General features: G+C 45.9%; 1 protein-coding gene across 1 annotated transcript in view; it reads left to right on the top strand.

The window, feature by feature from the left end:
• The window catches only part of LOC306743105 (calsyntenin-2-like), a gene marked incomplete at its 5' end in the record, with an annotated part of 143,335 nt that overhangs the window by 68,533 nt on the left and 59,644 nt on the right, over positions 1–15,158 (top strand). Inside the window, one exon of the mRNA XM_079225588.1 lies at positions 1,737–1,859. Within this exon, the coding sequence (XP_079081714.1) occupies positions 1,737–1,859 (123 nt within the window). The remainder of the gene's footprint in view (positions 1–1,736; positions 1,860–15,158) is intronic.

Raw genomic sequence — 15,158 nt, 5'->3', positions numbered from 1 at the left:
AAATACTCCTGGCGGAAAGATGCATATACACCATTTGAAGACAGACCTCCACTTTCCTCTCTCCACTATCAAGCAGAGCAGAGTCATGCTGTTTTCGGCAGTGCTTTCTGTCTTCTGCATGAGGATAAAATGAGATTCCTCGGATGAAGAATGTCTTCCCTTGTGGTTCTCCCTCACTCCTTATAATCCACTCTCTACTCTGTCTCAGCAGGACGAGAGTCACATCTAACATAATCAGTAGGTCGGTGAATTGAAGGAGTAGAAGGAAAGTGTGAGTGAGAAGTAATGGCACATTCTTTGCATTTTGTTGATATTTCATTTTATCACTAATTTGTCTATGAAACTAATATAAAACATTGAAAATGTTTTTTTCTCAGTTAATAATAAGTATAGCCACTATTATTTCTTTTTTTCAATCACAACGTTTCCTTTGTACAGGTCGAACATTGTTTTCCTTTTTTTTAATTTAATTTTAATTTTAATTTCGACTCTGTTCTCTCAACTTAGTATGGTGATGAGTGGGTAGAAAACGGAAACAGTTGCATTTTAAATCACTGCCAGCTGGACATATCATCTGCTTATTGGCATGAAACAAAGTGTTCCACTTCAGCGGATTGAAAGGTCAAGTTGACATCCCAGGTCCCTACGGAGAGTGACACTTGTACACTCGAGATATGCGTGTGTGTGTGTGTGTGTGTGTGTGTGTGTGTGTGTGTGTGTGTGTGTGTGTGTGTGTGTGTGTGTGTGTGTGTGTGTGCAAAAGTGCTCATGCACATATGGTTGTTCTTGGGGATTGTACACTGGTCTCTATATGTGAGACTTTGCTGCGGGAAGAGGGAGGGAGTTTAATTTACAGTGATCTTTGTTAATCTCCTGCTCATCCTCCTTTCAATCACATCTGTGGCAAGGTGGTTGAATTCCCAATGTAGTACAACACTAGCACAGAGACGGAAAAAGAGAGAAAGGGAAAGAAAGAAAAAGAAACAATGAGAATGCACTATAGAAATGAATGGATGACGGACGGGTAAAGATGTAGAGGTCAAAACACAAAGCTTAACGCAGAGTTTTTGTGAGTTCTTTAGTTCACGATGTCAGTACAGATTACTCACTAGAAATACATGTTTATAGATATAACAAGTTGTTTTTTAAAGATTGTCTGGTATTAGAAATGTAAAGATTTGCTGCAAAGGCCTGTTTCAGCCCTTGACTTTGGTTCTTGGAGTAAAAATTCCCTTTGACCACAGTTGACAGTGTAACCATTGGTAAGGGGACCCATAGCTGTCTTCAACCTCCTCAGGCCAGCAGAGAGGTATACAAGGAGTGAAAACAGTTTATAAAACTGGAGGCAAAAGGGGGAAAGGTGGTGGGAGTACTAATGCTCTTACCTTTTCTAAAACTGAGGAATTTGTGTTGTTTGTGTTCTCTACCAAAGTACTACAGAGAGCCACAGAATCATTGTAAGCAAGAGTCATAGATTTAAAGCTATACAACAAAATCAATATTTTTTTTCACAGTGTTGACCATCTGACTTCCATTAGTCTTTGTGTCATGTCTAAAAACCCAAGAGATCAATCACAAACCCCAGGCATAATCACAACACAAGGTTTTCAAAAAGTTTCCCTTGCCTCCCGTCAGCACATTAAGATACAGTTTGAAACAACAACGCATGTGAATAACAATAACAATCATTACAATTATGCTGTGAAGTGAAATATGCATTTCCTTCTCTTCCACAGTCAACAAGCACAAGCCATGGATAGAAACATCTTACCATGGTGTGATCACAGAGAACATGGACACGGTGCTGCTGGACCCTCCGCTGGTAGCCCTCGACAAGGATGCCCCGGTCCCCTATGCTGGTAGGAAAACAAATATACACAAACACACAACAAAGAAACATCCGATGTACAGTAGCCACTCACATTTAGAAAGTATAACACATACAGTATACACATCCTCCCATATGTACGTTGTCTTACAAACGCATTGGAGCTCAAACAAGGATGCTTCAGTTCTGTGTGCAGGAAACTGTACAAAAAACAAAAAAACAGATGATCCAACAGTTCTCTGTCCTCAATGTTTGTCATGGAGACTGAATTCCATTCATCACCCTTCGCAGTGTTATTGCATCTTATTTCAAGAGCGCTTTCTTCTCATCATTGTATGTGATTGCTCAAAAAGTCACAAGACAGAGGGCTTGTAAATAACTAAACAAGTATTTGTATTGCATTTTTTTCCTATAGTGGATTGGGAATATGTTTGTGTTCACTGTAAATGAATATGCTGTACTGTCTACAGATTCATTGCTCCACCAGCATATTATTATTTTTTTACCTTCTTGATAATTGTCTCAATACATGAACGTCATACCCTTCTATTTTAATTAAGTGCTACATTTTTATATAAAACTTGTGGCAAGTACTTAAGGTGGTTTTAATTCACAATAGCAGGGACTTTGAGTTGGATGGAAGAATTACAGAGGTTTATGAAAATGCATTTATTTTCATAACCTTGTCAGGTTTTGAGTGTAGATACATCTTTCGCACTCCCCGTTACAGGGATCTATTCACGGCTGCTGATAATTGAAGCCATGTGTCATCATTTTTCTTGCTGCTGAATTGCCCCATTTAACCAGACCAACAAATTGCTCTCAAGAGTGGAAGAATATATTCCTGAGACATATCAGCTTTTCATGATGACAATGTTCATTTTCTACCCTAATCGTAATCGGACGTGGTGGAGTTTTCTACGACATTAAAGAGTTACAAAGCACAGTTTTATTTGACAAAAAGATAAACCACACAAGAAGCAAGACCATATTTTGTTCATGTGTAATCCAGTCTGAGTATCATGCATTTCTATGATGTAACACTTGTTTTGTTCCTAGCCACAGATCCATTAATTTCAGTACTATTAATGAATTAATATTCAGATTTCATTAATTAATCTGATAAGAAATGAATTATGTAATGCTATGCATAGCAAAAACAGGAGCCTTGGCAAGGCTGTGTCCACTTTCGGTATTCAGTATTTAATGATAGTGTTAGATTAATAGATGCGCTGCATTCCCTGACAGTTTAGTTACTGAGAACTCATTTTGGCAATGTGTTTCCACAGCCTAGTGGGCCAGTAAAAATCTCTGACAAATCCATGAAAAAGAACTTCAGGGCAACACTTGTTTGTTTGTTAAACTTTTTTATTGCTTCTCATATTTGGTTTCCATTAACCAGGCGCTGGGAGCGTAGTACTGACTGAAAGTTGTCTGGTTGAGTTACGGAACAGGTACATGTTTAATAATAACAGTAAAACATTGGGATAAACCTCATCTCTGGATGACTGTTTCGAGTGCTGATTATGTTCTCTAACACGAGCTGGAATCAGACAGCCGTCACGCAGGTACAGCAGAGCTGACAGTAACAGGAAGGAGAGAGACAGAGAGAGCTATTATAATTGGAGAACGTATTCAGAGACTCAAAGGCAAACGAAGAGGCTTTTTGGCAGCTAACGCTTAACAGCTCATTATGGCGAAATGGCTCCTATTAATCCCAGCGCTGACAACCATGGAAAACTGATACTCAGCTTTTTTTCTCCTTATGTTTTCCTTTTGTGTGTGTGTGTGTTTCTGTTCCAAGTCAGAATTTAGTGTTTTTCAATGTTTAGTGTGAGCTGTTCTGTAAATAATGGGTAGATACGGCTGACCTTGAGGAGAAAAGGGCTTTTTCTTTTTTTTCACAGGGCCTTTTAAGAACCCTGTATTGCACATGTACTGTACAGTTTAATACCAATGATTCCGCATATGTAGAGACACTGTATATAAAGATTTCACGATCTTTAGGAAGGGTCTAGGAAGATCCAAAACAGGAAAAAAGAGTATTATGTATTATGCAAAAATAGCTTAATCTTTTATTCATATCACAAAAGTGCAGATGCTGAAGATATACCTCACTGACATTGTTCTTCTCTAATCAAGCACTACCGACTTACAGTAATTTAAAGTACAAAGCTTTCCCTAGCAACCAAATTCGCGACACAGTGAAGGTTTAATGACACTGTAACGAGCAGCCAGACAAAACAGGCAATTCATCTTGATTGTTTTTCTCAATGATTAACACTTGGTTTGTTGAATAGAGAAGGTCAAACCGGGTGAAATATGGTCAGAGAGGCAAAAGCTGTGTACTGACTGCGGACAGGTGATATTTCTCTCCTTTTTTTTCATTGCATTTGGTCTAATGAATAAAACCCATACAATCGCTACCAAGGAGACTGAAAGAAATGACCATCAAAAGAGCAGCTCTGTCCCAATGGATCTCCCTTTACAATCGTCTACTGCTGCAGTTCTCGCTCATGCATACAACAACTTACCCTCCTCAAATCTCTATCTCAATCTGTGCCTCCGTTTTTGTCTTCCTCTGCACCTAATACCAAATTCCTTCTTTCTCAACCCAACAATCCTTCGTTCTATTCTCTATCTCAACACTTTGCTCCTAGCGAGCCCATATAAAGGCAGTCATTTATGCATTAGAGACACTCTCATCAATCCTGGTTTTGTTTTACTGCAGAAAAGAGTAGGCTGTCCTTCTGGCTCCACATTAATTGCAGTGTGGGAACATGGACCAGGATTGTTAAGTACTTGCCTATTTTCTCCTCCAGTATACTTTTTCTTTTGTCATCATTTACTTCCATCCTTTGGCCCTTCACTTCTTCCCCCACCTCACATTTTTACCTATATATTCTTTTTTCTTTTGCTTCCTGCCTCTCATTCTGTCTTGCCCTCTCCTGCGGTACCACATATCACTTTGATGTAAACTACCCACAGAGGGTCTAACTTGAACATTATACGCTGAGACATGCATCCTGGAGATACATTGTTATTATTACTGCATGCCATGATGGCACTCTCTATCCTCTGCACCCCCCTTCAACACCTCCCTTGGAGCAAAGGTGTGTGGGTCGAGGAGTATGTGCTGATCGAGCGTTCTCAATCAAATTAGCATGAGGAATGGTGGCAATGGACTCTGGGGTGCTGCGAGGCAGGCAGGCAGGCAGTTTCATTTGCTTAGTCTTTATCTCGAGGTCGCAGTCAACAGGCACATATTCTCCCCATTCATCATGGTACCAGAATAAAGTGCTGTGGTACATTGTTTCCTCTACAGAACCCACACAGGGTAAAGGAACAAAGGTAGTTGAAAAAAATGGAGGGAAAGGGAGAATGGATAGCCGAGAGTAAAAATTGCCGGCGACAGATGGACAATAAAAATGAGAGAGGGTCATCACAGGCAGCTGCCACAAAAAAACAGGTTTGATTATTCCCATTTGTTGGTTTATGTTGTGTGTGGGCGCGCACACACTGGTTTGCAATTGAATGTGTTTTTGTAAACTGTAATTTTCAAGTCCGAAGTTAGTGTCTTTAACTTGTGTTTTAAGTGTGATCCTGAATGCTTTGATGGTACTTTGTTTTGTAATTTCTCGCTCATTCTCGCTCATTCCCATTATCAGCCATTTTATCTCCTGATACGAACTAATGAATTTCTTATCGACAGTAGCTCTATTATAAAGTTTACCATCAGTCCAGTGATAGTCCTCAATTAATGTCTACTATGTGTTCAGCCACAGCTGGGGGCTCAGACCTACCCAAGACACAATCACTGCAGTTTTAGGGCTATGACTCAAGGAAATTGTTTTTGATAGATTTGGTTGCAGTTATCTAAAGTGAGAGCCATTATGTGGCCAGTGTAGACCGCTGTATTGGTTAGAATTGACCTGTATCTATTCTATCAGACTCTTATGAGATGGCTGAAATGTCAATGCTGGACCGCCGCCGTCGTTATTCACCACTCGCTCGCAACTGGCCAGCAGCTGTTTGTACGTTGGTACATAGGTTGTGTTAAGAAGCTAAACTTGGAGGGATTTAGGACCATGGGGAAAGTTGTTATTTCATAACCCGTCATACTAGTGGCGCACGCATAGCCGTAACAACTATTATCATTCTTCAGCAGGCAGCAACATTTAATGTTTACAGTCACAGCTGCGCGTACAGTGGTCTGAGCTACGTACGTCTCAAGGATAGAGCTTGACTCATGGTTTGAAAGAAATTACATCGCCAAAATGCATGCTGGGTAAAGCCCGCCCACTCAGTCGCGCAGGAAGAGACTTCTTCCTGCACAAGGAGAGTCTTCCTGTGTGACTGAGTGGGCAGGCTTTTTTTTAACCGGTATACCGTACAGCTCTAGTCTCTACCATATATAAAAAGAAGCATGTTTGGAATGCATTATAGGGATCATATGCTATGCTATGCAATGTTTTGGCAGCCGTTTTTTCAAACTGGATGTTTTGGATCTCGATGATACCTGAAGCAACACACCCCATCGACACAGCCCTTATTGTGATCGCAGGTCTGTTCTCAGTCCGAATGCCTGCTTATTATCAGAATTGTAATAGAACACTGTTGCTGAAAATACACAAGTTGTTTGAACTTTTTCACTACATTTCTAGATTTTTGATTTTGAAAAGCTCTCTTATGTCTCAGAAGTCTAACAAATATAGTCTGGTTAAAGTAAAATTACCTACAATGTTGTGTCGAGAACCCTCCATTCATTACTTTATGTGCAAGGAAGCATGTTTTTGCTGTGCCTGTTAAAGAGGATTCTATTTCATTCTCCAGACCTCTTGGTCACGACTTGATGAATCTGACTTCCCTTAGATGATATTGGCATAAGTAATTATGGTCTCCATCAAACTTTGGCTGCAGGTTTGAATATGCTAACATATATTACAAATTACATAATTTGAAAAAGTTTCTTCAATCTTCCAGCCAGTTCTTGTGCTGAGAAAAGCAAAGAAAAAATAGAGACATTTCATTCTATTTTTACCAAAGTTACCAGTTTTTGCTAGTAGGTTTTTAGTAGGATATGGAAAACATATGACTTATTAACATAAGTTCAAAGCCAGTGGTGAACAGGATATTTGAAAGCTATGCTATTTGAATTATATGCGAATGCATTATTTCCAATACCTAACTTGTTTATGAGTCACAATGATGGACGGTTGAATAATTGGAAGTGAAAAGTTTTAACATTCCTGTCGTTTTGTCAGGAACAATCAAATCATTTTATGGCAGTTGCTGCAATAAACAGGAACATGTAACTTTCTCCATACATAATTTAAACTACTTGGTGGATAGACAAGTTGTCATCATTATGATGGAAGATTTTCCTGTATCATATCTGTTAAAAAGGAATGAAGTCTCTGAATCAAAGTCGTCTTAAGTCCGTTTATTCCTGCAGGAAGGAAAAGTCTGTCACAGCTACTGGCGCAGCCTGTAACACAGAATTCAAAGAAGCAACAGTCATCAGCCCATTTTATAACACCATTAGGTCTCCGCCTCCAAACCCCCCAATGACAGGAGACCAGAGTAGCTGAGTCTGTTCGAGAAACATGAACCCCCACTGTTCCCGCCAACAGAATTTACATTCCCTTTGTCCTGACAATCAACACCTTATCTGTTTATGACCCCTCCATATACAAGTGAAGGAAGATCAACAAGCTCTCTGATCCCAGTACATCTGCTTCTTCCCCATTTGGTACCCCATTTCTAAGACTAATTTAAGGTTCAATTTAAACTCTATTAAACCCACTACATTACGACACTATATTTTCCCATTACATCATTTCCTAACGCTCTTTTGCTTAGTGTTGTATTGTCTTTTTCCTTTTTCCAGAAACAATGCTACTAGGACAATAACAGCCCAACATATTTGCACAGGAACAGCAGGATGGCATATTATTACAATCTGTAAAGAGAGACAGGACATTAACAGTAGAATAAAAAAAGGGAGTAAATCACAATGAGGGATGAAAGAGAGAAACACAGTTAGAAAGCAGGAAATAGGAATATGCTGCATGTGTGTGAGACAGAGTGAGTGAGAGAGAGAGAGATATAGACGGGGATGGATCATCAAAGGATAAGCGAGAGTATTGAAGGGACAGCCTGACCAAACCATGCAGGTCTGTCTCAGTCTGCCCTGAGGTGAAGAGGAACATATCACTTTGCCTGCCTCTCTCTTTCTTTCTCTCTGTCCTCTTTGCCTTTGTGTAGCTGTTACATTTCTGCGGTGGGTGCTCTGTCGTTAGGTAATAGTGAGGCATGTCTGGAACATGAAACGGTGGCAGAGCATCAAAGGTTCTGTATCCTCTTGAGAGGCATGACACCTACTTGCAAACCGGATTATTCTCTGCAATTGACACGAGCAGACCTGTATGTGTCAGCGCCCATAGCGCAGAATCTGCACTTACCCTCAGCTAAACGCAGCTTTTTAGCATCTTTCAGCTCCTTATTTTGGTTTTCTGCCAAAACGCAGAAAAACATCTTTGATGAGTCACTGAAGCTTTGTGTGACATGACGGACAGCAAAACAAAAACAGTAAATGTTTAAATGGACTTGTACTTGTATAGCGCCTTTCCAGTCCTACAACCACTCAAAGTGGTTAACACTACATCTCGTTCACCCATTTACACTCATGGCGAACAATTTAGGGTTAAGTGTTTAAGGACACATCGACCTGACAGGGGGATCTGGGAATCAAACCGCTGACCTTCTGATTGAAGGACTATCAGCTCTAACTTCTGAGCCACATTAGACATAACATTGTCACAGGACGCTATTACAGAAATGCATTTAGCAGCTGGAGAGCCAGACGTGTCTCTCAGAAGTTGGTTGAGACCAAAACAGCAACAATAAAATACGGAATAATTGGACTTTGGTATTTGTTAGGTAGCCTCAAACTCGCCTCAGAGTGAAAGACAGTATTGCTTTGTGTCTGCTAGATGTGTTAATAGGTATGCTAATACATTTTCCGCAACAACTTTTAAATTGATAGTATATCAATATTGTGATTAAAGTTTGGCCCCCGCAGCCCCCAAGTAATTCAATAAAATATCATAGCTTTAACCAGTAATTACTATATTGTTATGAGTGCACCATTTGTAACCCAATTATATAAAGATAATAAGATATGGTAACTTGGGCTATTACATAAATCCAGTATTACTATTGTATTACCAATGTTGTGCCAGTTTATATTTGATATGGTCAGTATTATGATATGCCACTCATACTTGATTTGTAATTTTTTTTTACTCAGATTGGAATAATACTACATGTAACTGACCCTGAAGAGGTTCTTTTGATAGGGTGATTATTTTCTGCAAGCTTTTATTTTGTAAGTGTCTTTGTATGTTTTGGGTCCTTTTATTTTGAAGGACTTCCGGCGAGACCGGAAGTATATGTCAATTTAGTCACTTGACTCCGTTTTAGAAGCAGGTCAAAATGACGGTGTATAATGAAGGTAACGGTGTCTGACGTAGAAAAGACAATGTAGGAACGGCCAAGCACCTAGCTGGAACGGGAACAAGGTACTTTGTGTTTTATTGGGTTTTTATTATATGTTTTGTGACTTTGTTTTAGTTAACCTGTCAATGTGTAATTGCATGTATGTAATAAGGTACTAATGTTAGCTAACTTTTTCACACTCATAAGAGCTCATTTTTACTTTATGTGTTCCATAGCTCTTACGTTGATTTTGGGACATATGGATTGAGAATAAAGGAGGAAGGAATAAACTTATGTTCATCAATCAAGCTGACTCTGAAATCATCAGTACGCTATTGTTAGAAGGGGTGTGGTGTTGAGGACCCAAATGCACAGACGCAGCAGTTCAAGTTCCAAGGGCGGACTTTATTGCGATAACACAAAACACAACGAATAGACAGACTAATACCAACGGTAATGTCCAGCGAACACAGGAGATCCACCTCCCCTGCTCCAGAGTCGGGAGGGCAACTCAACCGCTCTTGTGGTCAATGCTCTTGAAGCACGCCAGACTGATTCCGCTCCAGAGTCGGGAGGGCAACTCAACCGCTCTTGTGATCCACTCTCACCTGAAGAAGCAAACCAGACTGGAACTGGAACAACCCGACAAATGAGCCAGGTACGCAGTGGTCCCTAAATCACCTGCCGGTGATCAAGGCAATGCACAACAGCTGGGATGAATGAGAGGGGCGTGGCAGTGGGCGGAAACCGGGGGTGGAGACCCACGAGCAGACAGGGAACCCAACAGTACCCCCCCCTTAACGGGAGCCTCTTGGCGAACCACCGGATCTACCAGGGTTCTGTCGATGGTAGTCTCTAATGAGCCCCGGATCAAGAATCCGAGAACGGGGCACCCAGCACCGTTCCTCTGGGCCATACCCCTCCCAGTCTACCAGGTACTGATATCCCCTACCCCGCCGGCGGACATCCAGGAGGCGATTGACTGTGTAGACGGGGCCCCCCTCAATGAGACGGGGGAGTGGAGGGGGCACAGACGGAGGATTTAAGGGACTGGAGACAACGGGCTTGAGGAGAGAGACATGAAATACTGGGTGAATTCTCATGGAACGAGGCAGCTGAAGTTTGACCGACACCGGGTTGACGATGGAGATGATGGGATAAGGGCCGACATATCTGGGGGAGAGCTTCTTACACTCGGTGCGGAGGGGGATGTCCTTGGTCGAAAGCCACACCAATTGACCAACACGGTAGTCCGGGGCTGGAACACGCCGTCGATTCGCCGATCTCCTGTTCTGTTCTGCTGTGCGAAGTAGAGCGGCCCGAGTCTCTCTCCACACGCGTCTACAACGACGGGCATTGCTTTGGACCGAAGGTACGGCAACCTCAACCTCCTGGCTGGGGAACAGGGGAGGCTGAAAACCCAAAGAGGCCTCAAATGGGGACAGCCCGGTGGCAGTAGATGTGTGGGAATTGTGGGCGTACTCGACCCACGGAAGGTGACGGCTCCATGACGAGGGATTGGTGGCGGTCACACACCTGAGGATGGCCTCGAGCTCCTGGTTCATCCTCTCAGTCTGGCCATTAGTCTGTGGGTGGAATCCTGAGGAGAGGCTGGCCGTGGCGCCGAGGGTGTGACAGAAGGCCTTCCACAACTGGGATGAAAACTGAGGACCGCGGTCCGAAACTATGTCCGCCGGGATGCCATGAAGCCTCACCACATGTAGAACTAGCAGATCGGCGGTTTCACGGGCCGATGGAAGCTTGGGCAGGGGAATTAAGTGAGCAGCCTTTGAAAACCGGTCCACAACCGTCAGAATGACGGTGTTGGTGTCAGATGGAGGGAAACCAGTAACGAAATCCACACCGATATGGGACCACGGGCGTTGGGGCACAGGAAGTGGTCTGAGTAACCCCACGGAAGGTCGATGCGAAGCCTTGTTGCGGGCGCACGTAGTGCAGGCCAGCACATACGAACGCGTATCCTCCTCGAGGGATGGCCACCAAAAGATGCGGCGGAGCCAGTTTATAGTTCGGCGGATGCCCGGGTGGCCCGAAAGACGGGACTCGTGGGCCCACCGCAGGACTTGGGAACGGGCGGCCTCAGGAACAAACAGGCGGTTCGGGGGACCTCCTCCGGGATCAGGCTGGGTGTGCTGGGCCTCACGTACCACCCTCTCAATCTCCCAGGTAACTGCACCCAGCATGCACGAGGCGGGCAGGATGGTGTCGAGAGTAGAACCTCCCTCCTCCGGAGCAAACTGACGGGAGAGTGCGTCCGGCTTGGTGTTCTTGTGCCCTGGCCGGAAGGTGATGGTGAAGTTGAAGCGTGTGAAGAACAACGCCCAGCGGGCCTGGCGGGAATTGAGGCGTCTCGCCGAATGGATATATTCCAAATTATGGTGGTCGGTCCATACAATGAAGGGAAGCACCGATCCCTCCAGCCAGTGCCTCCACTCCTCCAAGGCTAACTTAACCGCCAACAGCTCGCGGTTGCCAACGTCATAATTCCTCTCCGCCGGGGACAATCTGCGGGAGAAGAAGGCACAAGGATGGAGCTTGGAGTCGGAAGCGGACCGCTGGGAAAGTACAGCTCCGACTCCGGTGTCCGAGGCGTCCACCTCGACGACAAACTGGCGGGTCTCGTCTGGGTGGACCAGGATCGGGGCCGAGACGAACCGATCCTTGAGGGCACGAAAAGCCCCATCGGCCTCTGGGGTCCATGAAAAACGGACCTTGGAAGAGGTGAGTCGTGTCAGTGGTTCTGCCGTTCGACTGTAGTTCCGGATGAACCGACGATAGAAATTGGCGAACCCCAGAAACTGCTGAAGCTTCCTTCTTGAAGTGGGCACCGGCCACTCCGTTACTGCCTTAACCTTCTCGGGGTCCTTTCTCACCTGACCCTCCTCGATAAAGACCCCCAGGAACTGCACAGATGTAACGTGGAACTCACACTTCTCAGCCTTCACGAAGAGCTGATTCTCCAACAGCCGTTGCAAAACCAGGCGAACCTGGTTGGTGTGCTCCTCGGGGTTCGGGGAGAAGATGAGAATGTCATCAATATACACAAACACAAAACGGTTCAAGAAGTCGCGGAGGACATCGTTCACCAAGGCCTGAAAGACGGCAGGGGCATTAGTTAGTCCAAACGGCATCACCAAATATTCAAAGTGTCCCAGGGGTGTGTTGAAGGCCGTCTTCCATTCGTCCCCCTCGCGAATTCGGACCAGGTGGTAAGCGTTGCGGAGATCCAGCTTGGTGAATATCTTGGCTCCAGCTAGGGATTCGAAAACAGAGGACATCAACGGCAACGGGTATTTATTCTTGATAGTGATTTGATTCAAACCTCTGTAGTCGATGCAGGGACGGAGGCTCTTATCCTTCTTCGAGACGAAGAAGAAACCCGCTCCCACAGGTGATGAAGAGGGGCGTATGATTCCAGCGGCGACCGAGTCCGTGATGTACCTCTCCATAGACTCACGTTCTGGCCGGGAGAGATTATATAACCGGCTCGAGGGAAGAGGAGCGCCCGGGAGCAGGTCAATGGCACAATCGTATGGACGATGAGGGGGAAGTGAAAGAGCCCGCTCCTTGCTGAACGCCTCTCCCAAATCCACATACTCCTGAGGCACTGCGACGAGGCCAGGACCGGTGTCAGGCCTGCTGGGAGGAATAACCTGACGGGGCAGCGCAGACCTGAGGCAGCGAGAATGACAGGCAGAACTCCAACCGGTGATCCTACCTCCAGCCCAATCAATCTGAGGATTGTGCTCCCTGAGCCAGGGAAGTCCCAGAACCAAGGGTGTCTGGGGGGACGGAAACGCATAGAACCGGGTACTCTGGCTGTGATTGCCAGACACATGCAGGGAAATTGGCTGAGTCCAGTGTGTTATCTCCGCCAGTGAACTACCATCCAATGCGCTTACCAGCAGAGTGCGCTCTAGCGCCTCCACAGGAATCCCTTGGCTCCTAATAAAGTCAGTGTCCAAAAAGTTCTGTTCAGCCCCGGAATCAATGAGGGCTGACAGGTGCACAGGGCCCGATGACAGCCTCAGGGTGACAGGAAATGATGACCGAGACTCAGAATGGGGAATTCTCCTTGACCCACTCGCCAGCACCCCCACTCCTACTGACGAGCTCTCTCTTTTGGCCGAGCGGAGCACACGGCCCTGCGGTGTCCCGACTCCCCGCAGTACAGGCAGCTTCCTGTGCGGAGGCGTCTCTCTCTCTCCTCCGGAGAGAGGTGAATCCGCCCGAGCTGCATCGGCTCCGGTTCCAACGGGGGAGGGACCGAGGAAGGAGAGCGGGCGCGCTCCTGGCTGTACCGTCCGACCGGGCTCGGAGGCTGAGAGCCGGGAGCGGAAGAAAACTGGCGCACCGGATTGGAAGGCCGGTAGTTCCTCTCCCGACGGCGTTCCCGAATACGGCTGTCCAGCCTGACTGTGAGAGCGATGAGCTCCTCTAAGGAATCCGGTTCGTCCCGGACGGCCAGTTCATCTCTCAGAAGCTCCGACAGACTGCAGCGGTATATCCCCTTCAGCGCCTCATTCCCCCAACCCGACTCCGCCGCCAGAATCTGGAAATCCACGGAGTATTCTGCTGCGCTGGTGGACCCCTGACGGAGACCGAGCAGGCGCTGTACAACGTCCCGGGTGTACACCGGGTGGTCGAATACGCTCTCGAAAGCCTCCTTGAAGCGCTCGTAGGAGACCCGAGCAGGGCGTCTGTGGAGCCATGCCTCAGCCCAGACCAGCGCCTTACCACGTAACAAACCCACCGTATATGCCACCTTCGCATTGTCCGAGGCGTACGTGCGGGGCTGCTGGGTGAAAACAAACCGACACTGGAGCATGAACCCTCGGTACTCCCCAGACGCGCCACCATAAGGTACAGGAGAGGGAACAAAGGACTCACGGGTGCAGGCGGACTCCTCGTCCTCCGGGACCGGCTCCGCGGCGGCGGGGCGGCGCAATGAGAGGTTGTGCAACATGCCTCCGATCTCCTCCATCTGGGAACCGATGGTACGCTGGGAGTTCAGTAAGTCCTGCAACAACTGCTGGTGTTGGCCGAGGAGAGCGCCTTGCGAGGCAACTGCCCCCTGCAGCTGATCTGCAGCAAGCGATGCTGCTGCGGCGGCTGGGTCCGTCATCATTGGTCGGGTTGTTCTGTTAGAAGGGGTGTGGTGTTGAGGACCCAAATGCACAGACGCAGCAGTTCAAGTTCCAAGGGCGGACTTTATTGCGATAACACAAAACACAACGAATAGACAGACTAATACCAACGGTAATGTCCAGCGAACACAGGAGATCCACCTCCCCTGCTCCAGAGTCGGGAGGGCAACTCAACCGCTCTTGTGGTCAATGCTCTTGAAGCACGCCAGACTGATTCCGCTCCAGAGTCGGGAGGGCAACTCAACCGCTCTTGTGATCCACTCTCACCTGAAGAAGCAAACCAGACTGGAACTGGAACAACCCGACAAATGAGCCAGGTACGCAGTGGTCCCTAAATCACCTGCCGGTGATCAAGGCAATGCACAACAGCTGGGATGAATGAGAGGGGCGTGGCAGTGGGCGGAAACCGGGGGTGGAGACCCACGAGCAGACAGGGAACCCAACAGCTATTACCATCGTCCGGCTGGGGTCTGCTACACTACAATATTGTATATTACACCTATTATACTGCATGCTTTTGCGATGTTCGTGTGTGTATGTAATAACTCCTACAATGCTATAGCATGGACACAAACATAGGAGTTGTTGACACAAGTCCACTTGGTTTTGGAGTTTTAGTACAGTTTTGTCAATACATGCCTTTTCTCCTTACACTGTGTCCC

Source organism: Taurulus bubalis (genome assembly GCF_910589615.1).
Source record: "Taurulus bubalis genome assembly, chromosome: 1".
In the NCBI taxonomy this organism is placed as follows: domain Eukaryota; kingdom Metazoa; phylum Chordata; class Actinopteri; order Perciformes; family Cottidae; genus Taurulus; species Taurulus bubalis.
Note: the sequence above shows the minus strand (reverse complement) of the source record. Positions and strands in the feature narration are given on the sequence as shown.